The 18395-nt window shown below is 47.2% G+C and overlaps 1 protein-coding gene across 1 annotated transcript in view; it reads right to left on the bottom strand.

The window, feature by feature from the left end:
• ARHGEF26 (Rho guanine nucleotide exchange factor 26) overlaps nucleotides 1-18395 on the bottom strand; it is a 32588-nt gene that overhangs the window by 8070 nt on the left and 6123 nt on the right. Inside the window, exons 4-9 of the mRNA XM_027730787.2 lie at nucleotides 16181-16237; nucleotides 13369-13529; nucleotides 4378-4530; nucleotides 3859-3988; nucleotides 3084-3158; nucleotides 1704-1793 (exon numbers count right to left, since the gene is read on the bottom strand). Of these exons, the coding sequence (XP_027586588.2) occupies nucleotides 1704-1793; nucleotides 3084-3158; nucleotides 3859-3988; nucleotides 4378-4530; nucleotides 13369-13529; nucleotides 16181-16237 (666 nt within the window). The remainder of the gene's footprint in view (nucleotides 1-1703; nucleotides 1794-3083; nucleotides 3159-3858; nucleotides 3989-4377; nucleotides 4531-13368; nucleotides 13530-16180; nucleotides 16238-18395) is intronic.

Raw genomic sequence — 18395 nt, 5'->3', positions numbered from 1 at the left:
CTGTGCTGTGCCTGTACCTGCCCAGGGGGCTGAGCCAAACCCAGCCCAGCTGGGACTGGGACCCTGCTCGTGGAAGAACAAAACAGGAACTCCCGAAAATAACCCCCCGCAACTTCTCTGCTGCTAAAGATGAAAAGTTGAAGAACTTCTGAACCTTGATTAAAAACTCAGTTCTAGAGATGTGCCACGTACAAAAGTGACACAAGATCTGAGTTGCTCCTCTTGTGCTCCCATGAAATTCTCCACAGTTACATCTAACAAAATAATAAACAAAAATCTCCAAACACTCTGAGGCTGGGCAAGAACAGAAATACTTTAACTAATTTATAATGGTTATAAAACAGAATTACAGCCCCATGATGATTGGTTTACAAGCAAAAAATACTTTACAAAGTTCTATTTGAGGATGAACTAAAAATTCCTCTAATCTGTACTCCAAGTGAGTTCATCCCATTTTCCTAATTGACTCTATTCCAGAGGCAGCTTGGTTTTACTTTAATTTTTCCTTAATTGCCAAAGGAGCACATCACGTGCACCATCTCCCTGCTACAGAAACAGGCTCTCAGAACTGAAAAATGCCTTGAGCCCTGGCCAAAGTGGGGCTTCCTCTGCCAGCTGGCAACTCCCCCGACCAGACAGGGCCTGAGCCACCACAGGCTGCATTTGGGATGCACAAAGGAAAATTCTCCCATAAAAGCACAGAAGGACAAAGTCCCCAGAGCTGCTGTTGCTGCCCCAGCACCAGCACGAGCTGCTCCCCCAGGGAGGGGATGGACAGAGCCCCCGTCCTGAGGGAAGGGACAGGAACCCCCGAGGGGCTCCTGGGATTGGGAACTGAGTGGAACCAGAGGGGGGCTCAGCCCCAGCACTGGGCTGGGCTCACCTGAGTCTGGTATCACCACTGTCAGGAAATGGCAGAAGTGTTTTATTTGTTGTTGCTGTTGCTCTATGTAAATATTAGTACTGTTTCAATTTTTAGTCAAAATTTGAGAATAAAAATCCTTTGGACAAGTTGAAAAACCTCTTTTTGGAGGCAGCGTTTCCCCCAAGCCCGACTCTCACAAGAGCCACGCTTTTAAAACCATGAACCTCCACTCACTACACGTCTGATAATGAAACAATCTTCTCTCAAAGGAATCCTCACTGTGTAACAGTGTCAGACACTCAGGACAGAAATGGGATTTCAGCAAACATTGAATAGAAAACAATAAATGTACTTGAAGAAAGATCTTCAATGTCCAATAAACCCCCTGCTATATATGACTGGGTCTGCTGGTTATTCCTACCACAAAGACTGACTGGAGATGATTTTTTAACAGAAACCTGAGATGTCCCACCCTTAAGAGAAAGGACAAACATCCCCAGGATCCTTCCCTGGCCTGGAAGCTTTTTCCCAGGACATCTTGCCCATCAGGTACATGAGAACACCTCAGCACTGAGCAGCATCTCCTAATGCCAAAACCTTCACAGCAGCTTAGTTTGTACAGCAAAGAATACTCTTATTTCAGTATATATTCAAAACCCTTGTGCTGTAGTGTCACCTTCTACTAGAAATGATCAAAATACTTGACCAAAATTTTAATTTTTGTCCTGACACATCAGATGGTTTCTTTGCAAGAATCACTGTGGGATATGACAACATGGTAAGAATTCCACTGCTTCCTGTGTCAATGAAATGGTCAGAAATATCCTCCTGCCCATACCTTGATTTTGAATTCCAGCTGGGAGTTAATGGTGTACATCATCTCCGTCCTCTCCATCTTCCGAGCGCCCTCGTTGCACAGACGGACCAGCTGGGAACGAGACAGGGCTGAGTTGGGCTCAGGGATTGCACCAACTGCTGTTCCCTCAGGAAAGGCACTTCCAGGGAGGCACAACCCCCCAGCAGTGACACTCCAGGTTGGGTCACCCCAGAGGGTGTCCACGGGTGCCCAGGGCTGGCCCCACACCCGGCCCTGACCCCGAGACCCCCTGACCCCCACAGCCCCCAGGACCCTGGGAACTGGTTATTCAGGGGCAGTGGTGCAGAGCCCAGCCCAGGTTCTGGCTGAGCAGGGCCACAGTGCTCTGCTCCAGGGGAATGATCAGCTCCACACACAGCCCTCCCCTGCTCCAGCCACGCTCTGCTCCCACACACACACCCAGCAGCACCAGTGGCACCAGTCTGGGCTCTTTTCCCAAGTAATAACCAGTAATTCTGGTGTAAAACCCATCCCCAGGGGCCCTTCTTAAATACAGCAATGTGGAGGTTTTATGCCTCAGTGCTCCTCCCACCTGCATTATTATTGCACAAAACCCATCCCTTTTCCCTCACAGTGCACAGGAATGTTCAAGGGCCAAGGTAATGTCCAGCCCCAGTAAGCAGAGAAGTGGCTTTTTGTTCCACTAAACAACACCCAGCACTTCCCATCTCACATCAGCCCATGATACACTACAGCTCCTGAAATGCTGAGATCTTGGGAGGTAAAAAAACCCAGTTTTCTTTTCATACCCCCACGTTCTGTTTTAAAGAGGTGTCTTTTTTAGAATATAAATACATTAGGCAGATCAATTGGAATTTCCCAACAATTAAACAAAACAAGGGATAATCTGCTTGCACAAGTTCAGAGGGAAGGACCCACATTTATTATCCAAGTCACTGTTGTTGTAATGTACAGTCTGTGCCTGCAAACTGGACTCCTGCTCATCTCCCACCACTGACTCCTGGCAGAAAACCCTGACTAGAGGAGAGCAGCTCTGAAGCACTGACAGCAGGGCAGCTGGTTCAGTTAAGTCTGCTCAGAAGATTCAGACTTTCTTTACTGTCAGGACACTGTTCTGGGGTTTTGATACACACAGTCCACCCTGGGCTTTCTGTTGGAACAACTGGCATAAAACACAATACATTTGTCCAACTACACAATGAAACAGGTGAACAATAAACATGAAAATTAATTCTCAAGTGACCAACAAAACCCCAAAGCAGCCACTTCTCTGGTGGGTTTCTGAAATGACAAAGGCCTGGAGGGCGATTCAGGAAGGCAAACAGTCAAAGCAGGAAAAATTCTGCAGAGAAAAATTTCAGTGAGCACTTAAGAATGTACCTTGCTGACTTCTTTTAGAGCCTGCTTGCAGTTCTCATATTTTGCTGAATCCTTGGGTGTTTTCTGGCAAATGGTCTGAAATAAAACATCAGTTACTTCAGAGGACCAAGCAGCACAGACTGCAGCCCACAGAGAACTCAGAGTCCATGAACAAACTGCCCAGGTGATCAAATTAATCAGTGTCCAATTTGCAAACCTACAGAACCAAATCATCAGTCCTGTCTCTGGCTCCTACCAGAGTTGGACTCCGAGCCTGGATCCCAGTTGGGTGTTCCAGCTCCTCCTCTGGTTCTGGCACCTCACCTGAACTGCCCCGAGCCCTGGTGTGAACTGTGGCACCAACACTCCTGGCACTTCCATCACACTCCCGGGCTCCCCAGTCGCTGCACAGGGAGGGACAGCTCAGTGCCACCCCCACACAGCTCCCCTGCCCTTGGGAATGGAGTGCATCCTTCGGGAATGGAGTTCCACTACAGACAATTTCTGTGCTGGAGCCTCCTTGGTTTCAAAATTATTGTGACCTTTACTGTACAATTTTCCTATTAGAATGTCCAAATCTTTAACTTGTGAATGGGGTCAGGAGCAGGAGGGACCAGTCACAGTCAGCAAACAAATGGAGCAGGACTCCATAACCCACAGCCCAGGACATACAGCCCTGGACTGGCACAAGGGGGAAGATATGGAGAGACTGGAACGAACCAGGAATTGAGTGCGAGAGCATGTGAACACTGAAGGAACATGTATCAAGGAAAAACAGAGGAATAGCTGTTCTCACATCCATCAGTAAGGGGAGACGAGTGACTCTCTGCATGGGAAGGATGAGGAAGGAGATCATGGGCAAATTCCTGCAATCCTCGTGGGACTCGATCCGGGACAGCACCTCCTTAAACGCTGGATTTGTGGCTCTGGGGGAAAAGAGGGAGAGGATTAAATGGTGTGTTTTACCAAATAACTGTGCAAGTTGCCAGATCTCAAATAAATCCTGGTTTCATTGCCAGGGAAATGTGATTTGCAGGAGCTGGATCACCTAAGCCCGGCACTGACACCAGACTCAGGCACTGCCATCCCTGGCCGTGAGGGCAGACCCAGGGGAGCCCGTGGGACACTGAACCGATGCAGGAAAGGGAACCAACCCCTGTGACCACGGCAGGGTTGGGCTGTGCAGCCCAGCGAGTCCCCAGGGACAGCTCAGCCTGTCAGCACATGCTGGGAGCCCCAGGTTTTGCACCCAACTGCAGAGCCTCCCCCTCACTCCCAGCACAGGTGGTGGTGCAGTGCCAGCCCCGGTGCTCACAGCAGCCTCTGCAGGGTGCGCTGCTGGTACACCTCGTTGGTGCAGTACTTCACGTAGGGGTCGAAGGAGGAGGCCGCGTGTTTCTCCACGATGTCACTGATGTCATCGATGAAGATGTTGTTCTGGTGCCTCGCTTCCAGCTCTTCAAAGAACCTGGGAAGAGGAAATGGGTTCCTCACTTTGACAAGAAAACAGCGTCTTACTCTCATGGCATTTCCCACTTCACCTGCCACGAGCCGGGACTTTACAAACTAATGACAACTGGAACGGTTGGTGACAGGGTGAGATCATCCCTCCTTTGGCAGGGCAGCGAGGGAAATCCTGACAGGACACAAATCCAGGGGTTGGTGTCCCCTGGCAGCTCAGCAGCAGTGTTGGCAGAGGCAATTCCCACTCTCCCAGTGCCAGAACCCAAACAGCATCACTGAGCTGGTCAGACCAGAATTTCCAGAAATGGGGTTGGAAGAGAAATGAAACTACTTCAAACACACATTAACACATTTCCTCTTGCAATTAAAGGCAGTACAACACCAGAAGTGCTCAATGAAATCAAGGTCTGTGTGACTGCTGAGCCAAAGACAAAAGCCATGGTTGGCAGAGGGGGACACGATGCTCATGTTTCACATCCTCCAACCCACCCCTGGAACCAAACACAGATTGGAAACACTGAAAACGGGCACAGAACCCAAAATCCTCTGCTGGCTCCTCCCCTAACCATGCTTGTTGTCCCACATGGAAGTCTCTTTGGCCTCTGGAAGCTTCCCACTCCTTTTGGCACTCTTAACTTTCCCACAGCACGAGCCTTGATTTCCACCACACTCGCTAGAAACCTCTCCCTGTTTGGGGAGTAAGAGCTCACACAGACCAGCTCTGCAGGTCCCCACAATTCCCCCCACAGCACACTAGTGCCATCCTCACACATGCAGAGCTGCTGACAATACCTCACCAGCCCTGGCCACAGCCTTTGTACATCAGGATTCACTGCCAGAATCCTCAACTCCCTGGAGTCAATGAGCTTGTTAAAAATTCTCACATAGTAGAGAAAACATTAATAAAATACTTGGAACTCATGATCCTACATCAAGTTCAAATATTTTGAAACCTGTTTTATTTCATTTCAGCCCTTTATTCCATTTTCTCATCACTAACAGTGGCTCTTCATATCTGTCACCTTTTTTCAAGTGTGCCACTGATGTTCTCCAGAGTCTGTTTTGCAAACACACCTCAAACCTGTGAGAGGAGGAGAACAGGATGAACAGCAGCTGATCACCCACGTGTGTAGGAACAGGGGTTAACTAAGTTAAGGTATTTTCCAGAGGCAGCTGCTGCACTGAGTGGTTGCCAGGCTCCCACTGGGTCAGTCACAGAGTCAGGACAATCCAGGGGATTTTGTCCCATTTTGGATTTTGTTTGGTTTTGTTAAGTTTGGACACAGTAACTGCACATGCACTGGCTGATGTTTGTGTTGGCATTTCGTGGAAAACAGGGTACCACAAAGAGGCACCACCTGCCCTACTACAGCTTCCCCCTTCCCTTCCCCTCTCAGCAGTGCTCTTTAACAGCCTTGTCACCTCTGAAGGGCAGAGTCCCCACACCCTCTGCCCCCCCATCCTCTCAAAGCACAACACATTCCAAGTTGTCACTGACTCTGCTGTGCTGTGGATTTGGGCTGAGTGTCAGGACATCCCACTCACTGCTCCCAGAGCTCCAGGGACACACACTGAAGGGAAGAGCTGCCTCAAGTGTCACTGGGGTCCAAGAAGGTAAAAAAACAAAAAATGAAATAAAAGAGAGTCTCCAAGTCACAGAGTCTGCAATTTCTCATGAACCACAACAGATTCCCACCCCTGCCCACCAGGAACTGGGATTCCTCACTCTGCTCAGACATATTTACAGCTGGGAACACCTCCCACTGCTGCCAATTTACTGTGCTCAGGAAATGAGGAAATGCAGAGTTTCCTGCTGGGTTATGGCACCCTGACAAGGTGTTGGACCCTGCTGGGCCACAACTTCCACTTTTAGAATTTATCTGGTGCTTCATCAATGACATCAGACACAGTTACTGTAAGATTGGTAAAAATCTGGGATAAAGAAAAAATGGAATAGAGGGGCAGAGAGAAGCAGCACCCCCAAGTCCATCCCCCCAAAATGTACTACAAGGAAATCATGCACTGAAGTTTGAATCAAAGGTTGTGGTTTTTCACATCCAATCTGCTAATTCCTAGATACATTCAGTGAATCAGACACATCATAAACCCTTTCACTTATAAATTTAGGACATCATCTGTCACATCTCAGGACCAAGGGATGGAGTGATTAAATTCAATTTAACCAAATAGGAATTAGCTGTGCTGTGTGATGCTTTTTTTGCTGAATACCAGAAGGATTTATTTAAAGAATCTGTTTCTGTTAATTCCAGAACTTTTCAGGTTGAAGTTACATCCAATTAAGTGGAAGTCAAACAGCATCACAGGACAGAATTTGATTTCCCTCATCTTGCCCTTATGTTGTTTAAAAGAAACGTCCAATCTGTACCACTCCAGCCCCTCCCCTAAAGGCTGAGGGCCAAATCCAGGACTGCAGGTTTAGCTCATTCCCTGTTTGTTTGTGTCCAGCACAAGCTCCAGAGACACCGGAGCTCTGGCAGTGCTGGCTCTGCCCTGTGTGACAAGTTTCCTCCTCACAGCTCTGGTGGCTCCTGTAAAGGCTCTTCCCGTGTCTCCGAGCAGATCAGCTCCTGGAATGACCCCCAGGAACAACTTCCTGACACTTGCTCAGGCAATTCCCTCAGACTGTTCATTCCTCCTCACTGGCACTGCTTTATCCAGGACCGACAGCCCCCAGCTCCTCCAGGACTCCCGTTAATTGGGGTGTTAATTGGGGTGTTAATTGGAGTGTTAATTGGGGTGTACAGTCACAGACCCACAGCGCTCCAGGAGCAGCCCCAGTTCCCCACAACCCACCTTTGCAGGGCCCCAACAGCTCGTGCCCAACTGCCAAAGTCCCACCACAGAGTTCTGCTCCAGCACAGCCCAGGGGCCGTTCTGGCCAATGTTTCTCCTCAACATTTACTCTCCCTTCACCCCTGGATAACTGAGCAGGACTTACATTCCCACAAATACTGGATCCTACCATCTGCATATTCCAAAATTAGGCTGCACTGGATTAAGAATTGTTGCTCAGTTTGTGAGGTTATCAGGCCTAGTGTCTGACACAAGGCAGACTGTCCTGCAGACTCAGCTCGAGTGCTGCTGCTGCCACATGGCCACCCAGGAACAGAAACAATCCACTGCAGTGGCAGAGAGCACAATTCACCTTCCTCCTCCCAGAGATAAGGGAACTGGAATAACAATTGCCAATTTCAGATAACTTCAGATAAAAGTAATAAAGATTTCTGATTAGACTCTCCAAATGTGAATCTTCTCACCAGGAACAGAAGCTGAACATCTGCATCACTCTGGTTATTTGGGGAAGGGGAGGGGGATTTAAAATAGTAAAAATGTGAAAAAATCCATCCTTTTTTCCATAGAATTTTTATGCTGAATCATAATCAGAGCTTTTACAAAAACCTAAATAATGGAAACCAACCTGTATCTACCCACATAAATATTACACCAAACCCCACACAGCCAGCAGCCCATAAAACACCTTTTACTGGGCAATGCCCATCAAACTCTCCAAACCTGGGCTGGCACCTGCAATCCCTCAGTCCCAGCAAACACTGGTGCTGCTGTAACACAACAGAACTAATCCATTGTTGCTCATATAAGAATATGAATCATATAAAAACATCAATTAAGCATTGCTTTGCCTTGGGAGGAAAATCTCCACCTCAGCTAGAAACAGCAGCGACTTAGAGTGCCCAGCAAACTCTGCAGGGAAAGCGTGGAATTTATTTTCATTTCCAATGACAAATTCCCCCCAGGCTCCTGCCCCCAGCCCTCAGAGCCAGCGGGTGCTGCCCTGGGCACCCCCCAGGCTGTGCCACACCACAAACACTGCCAGGCTCATCTCCCCACCAAGGTGCCCCCACTGAAGCTCCAGACAAGGGCAAGGCCAGAGGGCAGGTTGGACGGCCCCGGGAGGTGCTTTCAGCAGAGGGAGCAGCAGTGCCTGTCACGGGACAGCCAAGGGCAGGACACAGCCCCCAGTGCTGCTGGATTCTTCCTGTGCCACCCTGGACTCTGCAGCCCCTTCCCTGCCCATCTGCAGCCATCATCCAGGGCAGCAAAACATCACACAGGCCTAAAACCAGGGAGAGAGCCACAGGGTTTGACTCTGCTGCACACAAAGCTGCTTCTCCTCTAAAACGTTCAAATAAACGTCTGTATCCATGATGTTCCTACTGACACAGCCACATCCATAAGAGCAGCACATCCCACCCTGGCAGGGGACATTCCCCTGGTACAAACCCCACAGACCCACTTCACTGCTCCCAGAGCAACGGGCAGGCCTGAGCCCAGCTCCTGTGTGTGCAGGGACAGCCTCCAGCTCAGGAACTGCAGCTTTGAAATCTCATTTAAACACAGCACACTGAGCCCAGAGTCCCTGAGAGGAGCCAGGGGGACACACAGCCATCCTCCCCCTGACAGCCTGGCTGAACACAGAGCTTTCCAGGCTTACCAACACCTTGGTGCCTTCTCAAAGCTGCACATTTGTTGTGCAAGAAGGGCAGTGGCAGATCTCAAACCACACTGATCTCGCTCAGCCCCAGTCAAGAGAAGCTGCTGCTTCCCTCTGCATCAGGCTCTGCCCAAGGAAAGCTGAGATGTGAGTCCCAGGAACTGCTGAACCTCCACCCACTTTACTGCCAAAGGAACACCCAGATAAACACAGTTAGTCTATTTTGTGCTTCCTGCAGCAACAGTAAATCTAAATACTGGTGAGAGATCCCTAAGCTGCTCCCACAACAGCTCTGCAAGCCCCACCAGCAAAGCCCAGTGGCTTCAGAAGGTCTGTGTGGGCAGTCCCAGAGATTGTGACCCCAGTGCTCTGCAGGAAGGGACCTACAGGACAAACACAGTTTGGGTTACAGCTGGAAGGCTTTACAGGTTTTAAGTACTTTTGTTCTACTGTCCTCAAGCACAAGTATTCACATAAATCACTCTGTGCAGAGGGTGGGCCACAGAAGAGCCACAGGCTGCAAGAAATCAGCTGCAAATGCTGCCCTGGGATGATTTCTTTGTTTTCTTCTTTAAACAGAGAATATGTTTCCATCATACAGGAATGGGTTTCAGTACAAATAGCTGGCAGCTCCACACCATAGTTCTGGCCACGGAGCTCCCACAGCTCCTGTCCCTGCCCCTCCTCTCCAGGTCAGTCCCCAGCATCACTGTGGGCCCACACCTGAGGACACCGGAGCTGCTCTGGCAATGGTTCAGCTCAAAATAAACTGGGTTTAGCTGATGCCAAAACTATCTGTTGCTGGGTAACAGAAACCATCTTAAGTCACCACTGAGGGAAACTCTGGGGTTTGGGTGTTTTTATTTTTAAAAAACTAGCTATCCTGTTAATGTTAAAACCAGCCCTTGCAAGGCAATTAGAGGGAGAAGTGGCAGTTCATGGGCTGAGGGCCTGAGATAGAGAAAGAAGAAGAATTATCTCCAAAAATACCTAATAATAGACATAAAAAAGAAACTGAACACAAAGGACTGAACTGGAACTAGAGCAAGGACTGACAGGAGAGTTTTGAAAAGCAATCCAGTGAGAAGAGGAAAAGTTCTGAGGGGACCTGACAGTGAGTCTCCTCCCAGGAATCTGGGACACAGTCACAGACCTTGTGTGCTGCCTCTGCACAGGAAGATCAGTGACAGTACAGAGCTTTGGAGTCAGAGAGGGACACAGAGACAATTAATTTGTCAGGATAATTCTGGCAGCAGTAACACACAGAGACACTGAGAGGACACTGTGCAGATGAAGAGCAGATAGGCAAGAAAAAGTTCCTAGAATTCCTGAGAGAGAAGCAAACCAAAAAAGACTCTAATGGTCACTGTTCCAGAATACTGGTTTTGTAAATTTAAAATAGCAATTGAACCACCCTTCATCTGACAAACACTGATAATATTGCCAAGCTTCAGCAACTGCAATTAAAAATCAACTAAAATGCACAGCTACAGTCACACAGCTGAGATGAGCTGAGGGCAGAGCAATCCTGGTCAGATCTGCTGTTCCTGAGCACTGGAGTCATGTATCTAATCCTGTCTCCAACAAAGAAACCAAATTATAAACAACAATCCCTGGGCCAGGAATGCAAGTCCCAACTACACATCCTTGTAAAGCTGCTGTTCAGCACCCCAAGGGAACAGTGCAGGGCAACCAGAGCTATTCCAGCTGCCAGGAGAACCCTCTGCACACACAACTCCTACAAGTTAAAGCCACAGAGTTCAGCAACAAGTGCAGGTGTCAGAACAACCCAGAGAGGAAGGAATCAAAGGAAACAGCAGGATAAATGCACTGTCCCAAGTCATCAGCATGATGCAAATCCATAAATGTGTTCTGTGGGCACCTAAAATTTAAAGGGGGGGGGGGAAAAGGTATTTTGGACTCACAGGCTCTACTCACCATATTTTTCCTTTTTGTATTATATGCAGGTTTTGGGGTGTTTTTTTGCAATCTGTCAAAGAAACTGAGCAACAGAACTCTGCTTTCTCTAAAAGTAATGTTTTTAATGCTTGTTAACTGATTCAACACATACACTCAAATGATCACAAGGACTGCAATGAATCTCTATCATATAAAGTATGTGGGAAAGAGGTGATATGTTAATCTAATTTACAAAAAAAGTGCTGTGAGGAAGCTTACCTGGTTCCTAACATATATTCACACATTTAAAATTAAATTAGGATACTCAGACAAGCTGTAAACCTCCCTCACAAACACACACTAAAGAAATCAAGACAGAGTTTACAGTTAGAACCTGTCCAGATCCTTTTGTTACTGACTTTTTCTGCCAAAGCACATCTGAGACCACAGAAGTTTTTTGCCTTTTGTTGGTCTGGTGGCAGAGGCACAAATGCTAAAGCTTTCCTTTCTCTTAGGAGCCTGGTGATTTAACCTGTCAGACCAACTGTTCCTCAAGACATTTCCCCAATTTCCCTGTGGCTGCTCTTTCCCCAGGGAGGCTCCTGGGGAGCTGTGACCTCTCTTGCCCCACATCCCCACACTGATTTCTCAGTGCTCAGCCCATTCCTCACAGAGTTGTCCCAAGGCATCCCCACAGCCCAGTCCAAGAGCTCCCCTGGATCTGTGGGAGTTCAGCTCCAGCACCTCTGAACTCCCAGATCTCACACACAGGCAGATACACAATGAAAGATTGAAGCTCTCCGAAGCACCTTCCAAGAGGTTTCCACAAGCACACCCAGTGAGTGCTGCCCAAATTATTCAGCTCCACTCTCTCTGTCAGAGACATTCCAGTGAGCTCCCAGGAGCAGGGAGGACTGCTGTCTGCATTCTGCTTCCAACAAAGGCAGCTTTGTTCCCCCAGGAATGGCCCTGTCATGCACCAGAGGCCTATCCTGGTGTTTCTGGACAGTCTCCACTAAACATGTTCCAAGGCAAAGTTCCTAGATAGAAGCTTTTAGCAATTTTGACTAAAGTACTTTTATAAAGTATTTTTATCAGCTCAAATTCTTCAGCTCAACTTTTGCCTGAGCAACCAAACCCACTGGTAACTACACCCATACTCAGGTTTTATGGTTTTAAGTAAAGGCTGCTTAAAATACAGCAGAATGGGACAGATGCTCACTTTTATAACAAAAGCATAGATTTTGCTGCCTTGAAAGACCTTGAAAATAGAAAGAGACAGTTCAAAGACACCAAGAAAGAGGTTTCTGGTTTAAAATCACTTCCATTATTCACACAAATGATGTTGGTCAAAGCCAGCACAAAGTTTTGTTACAGTTTAACAGTATTGCATAATTCAGGAAAGAAAATATGTTTTCATTTAAGTGTAAAAAGGAGTTATGACTTCTGTTTTTACTCCAAGTTATAAAAAAAGCCAAGCTCTTAAACCATTGGGCTTTACAGACAAGAAAGAATGAGATTATAATTCTAGGCTAGTGGGGTATTTTTCCATGCTTTCCTTTTTTTTTTTCTCTCCCCCTCCCACTTCCTTTGAAGACCATTAATCAAAAGGGTTTTAAGAGTTCCCCTAAAAATATTGCTCTCCCCACCCCCATCATACTCTACTTTTACAAAAAACACTTCATGTAAGGAGAAGCCTTTAAAAAGTACGTTTCCTTGAAAATACAGACTTTGATAATCTGCATTCCCTGACACCACTGCTGGGGTACAACCCACTCCTGAGGTGGCTGAGGGGTCACACAACACCCAATTCCTGGCAAAAGACCTCAGCTACGAGAGAGAGAGAGAAAAGGGAACAGGGAAAAGGGAAAGCACCCCAACCAAATCCAAATCCTGTCCTATAGCTCCTACACTGGGTTTGCACTTGGCACAACACATCGGCCTCTCTCCCAGGTACATCCATGGAACAAAACCTTGGTACTCCAAAACCTTCAGAAGAGGAAGTCAAATTGCTGCCCAGCAGATGCCAAATTCCACAGACTTTATGGGGCTTCAGAGAAAATGCTAAAAAGGACTTTACCACAACTGGGAACATGAAACTTCACAAGTTCCACAAAGGTACGTGAGGGTTTAATGCTAAAGAATTCAGATATCAACATCACAGTTTCTACTAGAAGGACAACTTCTACACAGGAGACAAAAGAAGAGGGCACAAAGAAAATATTCAGATTCCTTATTGAACCCTGAGCCCCCCTGTGAAAGAAGGCCAACACTTCTGTGTTCCACAGGTAGAGAGACCCACGCAAAGCTGTCCAGAGAGACAGCTGAGAGCACCCAGTGCCTTCCCCAGGCTTCACGAGTTTGGGAAGAAATGGTCACCAGTAAAATGGTCACTTCAGCTTCCAACAAGAAACTTGCTTCTATGTTAAAGCTGTATAATTCTTTTAAATGCAGAAATGCTGCACTTACTTTTTGCTTGCTTCGTAAACATCCGTGATGTTGGAGAAGAGGTGGTGGCTCTCTGTTTTGGTCATTGTGAGGCTCAGTTCCCTGGAATTTTTAAACATCCGGATCAGAATCTCCAAGCTCAGCAAGTAAGAATGCTCAGAAGAGATCACTTCAAATATTGCCTGCAAAGTAGAGGGGGGAAAGAAAAGACTTATTAGTGACTGGGTTTTTTTTAATTAAAAGAAAAGAAATGTTGAGGAGGGGTGCAAAGCAAAGTTTTTGCACGTAAACTACAGATTATGACAAAAATATTCACTTCTATGATAGTTGCATCACTTACTTTGAAATAAGTGATTTAACACTAGAAAAAAGGACTTTTTTAAGAAGTCCATATTCAGAGTTTTCAATGCAACTGCAAACAGAGGGTTTGAAGACAACTCCAGACCAAGTGCGACCACTCCCCACTCATACTCCTGAGAGGTGGGTTTGGGGGTTTTTGGTGTTTGTTTTTTGGGGTTTGGTTTTGAACACATCCATTCCTGTGGTCTGTCTGGAAGGTTCCCATCAGTCCCAAGACTGCTGGCCAGGCCCTGTTTGCCTTTGCTCTTCCTGACCAGCAGCTGCTCAGTTCCTGACTGTCCCTGGGGCACAGGCCAAGCCCTGCAGGAGAGGAGCCTGGACCCAGAGCTGGGTCAGCACTGACACTCTGGGTCCCTCCAGCACCAGGATCAGGCACAGGAGGGGCCAGGACAGGGGTGGCAGCCGGTGTCCCCTGGGTGGGCAGTGATCAGACACGGGACAGGCACAGCTCCAGGGGTCCCTGACCCCTCTGACCCATCACCCTGCACTCCATGAGAGCCCACTGGTCCTCCCACCAGCTGGCACACAAAGCAAACCGGTGATGGACCCTCTGACTTTGAAAGCCATACACTTGTTCCACTGGAACTTTTCATCTCTGATGTAAAAACCTATTCAGCTCTCAGACATTTATAGTTGTCTGAAGGTACATGGGTAATAGAACTTTTTAGTTCTCAATATAACCAATGTTGATACTTGCATCTACTATTTCATTACTTATCTGCTACTAACTCCTCTAAAACCAAAGGAGAAATACCCAAACACAATAGCACAGGGGTGAGGTTGGAGGCACGAGGCTGAGGTCCCTCATGGGCTTCTTCCCAGTTTGGTAACAATAAATTAAATAAATGGGACAAAGAAAGACACTTTGCTTCTAAAGTGTAAGGAAGGGAGTATCATCTCACCATGACCCAAACACATTCTGGAGAATAAAAAATAAAGAAGGCTTAAGAACCAATCCTGAGTGACACACAGGAACCCCAGCACACCCAGGGGCTGGGTGGCAGCTCCAGGTGATGCAGAGTTCCTGAATGCCACTTGCAGCCAGGCTGTGGTTCATTCCATGATATCAAGGTCAGCAGATGTCCACCCCAATGGACAGGAACTCTCAAGAGGCCAGGGGCACACTGCACTTTGTACACACACACACACAGAGTTTCAGTTTGCAAGGAAAGAAGATGTGCTGAAAATAATTTTAGTTCCAACCTATGACATATTTTCTTTAGCCAAAAGATGCACAGACCCATCTCACTAATGGGTTCTGAAAAGTGGGATGTGTATGAACACAGGACATGGACATTAATCAAGGCAGAAAAAAAACAAATATATTTTTCTGCAGTGACAATGTATTATGGTATAATTACAAAATAATCTAATAGGTTCTAAAAAGCAGTTTAAAGACTAGATAAAGAATAGTTAATAAAAGGCAGTTTAAAAGAAATACAGCTGCAGCACAACCTCGTAATGCAACTACAGTTTAAGAATATTTATTTAGGCTCCCTCTGAAAGAATGGGCCTCTAATATTCAAATAAAAAACCCTCAGGCTTGAAAACATTTCTGGTAACATTAAAGACTTTACATGTAAGAGGCATCCAAAGAACTTGTTCTCTTTGAAAAGATGCAAGTATGATTGGGCTGCAAGTATGGCTTCAGGAAACCCAGACTAAAGGTTCCTGAAGGGTATGACTGAAACCAGTGCCTCGTGTCTCAAAAGCTTCCCAGCAGGAGGAGGCTGAGGTATATCCTGAATTGAAATGAGGACACTGGGACAGATTACCAGGGCAGGTACCAATGCTACAGTGTTTCTACTGAAAACACCTTGTTTTTTCCCTGCTGCCGGACATACCTCAGGAGCTGCAGGAATACACTTGGCTAGGCCAGGCTATGCTTTCAACACCTCTCATCCCCTTTGAAATAGCCCCTGTAGGTGAGGAAGGAGGGTAAAGCAGATAAAGTGGACACAGGGAGCACAGGGGAAGAGGAAAGTGGACCAAGAGGACAAAAGGAGCAAAGGGGAAGGAGACAGAGAGAGAACAGGTCAGTGCATCGGTGGCGGCGCTGCCAGGGAGGCACCGGCTCTGTCAGGGGACAGGGGCAGAGCTCACAGCAGGGATACAGTGCTCTCATGTCCAGCAGGGTTAGTTACAACTCAGGGCCTTTGTAAAAGCTGCTCTTTGTTCCTCATTGCCTTTAAAAATTCATGTGCCACCTCCTCCCTCTGTGATCTCGGGGTCAATGTCACACCTTCCCTGGCACAGCAGTGACTGTGCCACTGCCAGGCTGGACCCCCCTGGCAGGGACACAGCACCTCAACAACAGACAGGGTTTGTGTATTTACTCTCCCTGGGAACTGGGGACACTTCACTCCAGGGCAGGAAGCCGAGCAATGAACTTATCTCCTTGTCAACAGAGCACTGAAGCAGGTGAGCAGTGCAGCCCCAAGCAACCAGCCCCAAGCACAGGTTACTGAGATACCTCCTGCCTCTTCCTCTCCTCCTGGCTGATGGTTTCTGACAATCCATTCTTCTTCACCTGCAAAAGAAATAAAGTGCTATTTTTAAAATCTCTTGGGGAAAAATGTGATTTTAAAAAAATAATACAGGATTATCAAAACATTGCAGCTAAATAATCAGTCCACTCCAGGGACAGCAATGAACCAGCAGAAATCAAAACAGTGTCTGTATTTGACTTATTGAAAGAATTGTATGATTTCAGTAGAAACTATCCCAAGACACAAACCCAGGAGCACTGCCACGAAAGCAGGCACAGTGGAATCCCTCAGGTTTATTCTTTCCTGGTGCAAATCACACACATTGTGTCATTTAACAGGAGAACATTAAAAAACGAAAATCCAAAAACCCAGAAAGCAAAGCACCAAGGATGGCCTGGCTTCCTGCAATTCCCAGAGTGTTAAAGCCAGGACCCCAAATTAGGAGGGACACCAGGGAAGGCAAAGAGCCACAGCACCACACACGTGGAACACAGAGACAAGCCACGGCCATGAGACCTCACATGCACTTCCCTCCTCCCACTTCCCTCAGTCTTCTCCAAAAGCTCCTAATGTTCTATCAGCAACAGCTTTCTCTCCTTACTCCACCTGTTCCCTGGAATTTTAAAGGATAATATTATTCCTCACTTTATTCCTGCCCAGCAAGCCCAGCACAGCTGGACAGCAGGCTCAGGAATAAAGGAGGAGCAGGGTAAGAGGTGCCACACTTTTTTGCATGCGCACCAAAGCAGAGACTCACAGGTGAGTGCTTATGAAAATAATATCAACATTCCAGTGCTGAAGCAGTTGTTCTTTGGAACACAAGTCACAGATTCCCACGGCACCACAAGCAGACACTCCTGGATACCGAGCAAGAACTAATTAAATGCCTGTCTATTAAACATTAAAGTACCTTTCAATCAGCAACCTGAAAGTTTCAGAGCCCTCCCCAGGAAGTGCACTGGCACTGGCAGGTACACCACCACCTTCTTCTGGATGCAGTGGAAGACTTTTCTAAAAGTACGCCAACACAGGAAATACCTGGGAACACATCCCACAGGTGCTCCCTGCTGACACACACACTGCTCAGGCCCAGGGAGCTCCACGGGCACCCAAGTGAACTCATGTTCCCAAGGGCAGCTGTGCCCCGTGCCCACCGTCTGTCACACGCAGGTGTGAGCACACAAAGTACACATGAGCTCATCCCGTGAGCAAACGGCCCAACCTCACACTCCCAGTCAGCAGCAACACTTCCAAAGAGACAGAGGCCCAGACATGGAGACTATTTCAGGCATTTCTGTGAAAGAAACTTCAATTCCTAATTTTGAAGTGTCCCAAATGTTTTAATTGAAATAGCCTTAAAAAAAAAATCACATTTGTGACACTATGCAAACAAAAGGCTTAAGGTAAGAACATGACCAGAAGGACTGGAAGAGGCCCACCAGCACAGCTACTAATGCTGTGTGTCATCACGTTGGACTGGCTTTTCCTCAGCAACTCAGTTATGACTGATTCAACCACGGAGATGAAGAGGAAAGCATGAAAGGATAACAGGTGAACTCTGGTTAGGAACAAGAAGTTCCCTCAAAATAAGGAGGTGGTGAAGGGAGGGAACGTCACTGGAAATATTTCTTTGAGAAATACAGAAAGTGGCTGCACCATAAAGCAAATTGAAGACAAGCCCTTTGGTACAGGGAGAGAAAGGAGAGCCCCTCATGAGAGGAGAGATGAGCCCTGAAGATCCCTGACAGTCAAACCAGGCAGATCCCTGGCAGCCAAAGCACAGAGAAGCAGCAGCCATGAACAGGACAGAGTGTGCTTCTGTAAAGCAACTCACAGCAGCTTTTCAAATCAAGGAGAAAACAATCACAACCAAGATCAATCTCAGTTTCACATGTGTGTGTACACTGCAGGAAGGCAGAAACACCCTTTTTATTACTATTATCATAAAGAATTTGACAGCTCCATGCCTGAAGTTCACTAGTCCTCAAACAGAGCCTGGTCAAAGAAACCTCCTGCAGAGAGAGGGGTTCCCTCTGCCATCTCCCCTCCGTCTCCCAGCACAGGCACTGCTAACAAACACCAGAAACATTATTCTCCTCCTTCCCTAACATATGCTGAAACCCAGGACTGACATTTTCCAGCTGACTTCCTGCTACAACTCCAGACTCACTTTTTCACTTTTTAATACCCATTGACAGC

The sequence above is a fragment of the Pipra filicauda genome, unplaced genomic scaffold, assembly GCF_003945595.2.
Source record: "Pipra filicauda isolate LSUMZ 115617 unplaced genomic scaffold, ASM394559v2 scaffold78_size3787270_pilon, whole genome shotgun sequence".
Classification (NCBI taxonomy): Eukaryota; Metazoa; Chordata; class Aves; order Passeriformes; family Pipridae; genus Pipra; species Pipra filicauda.
The sequence above is the reverse complement of the archived record's forward strand: the minus strand, read 5'-3'. Positions and strand labels throughout refer to the sequence as shown.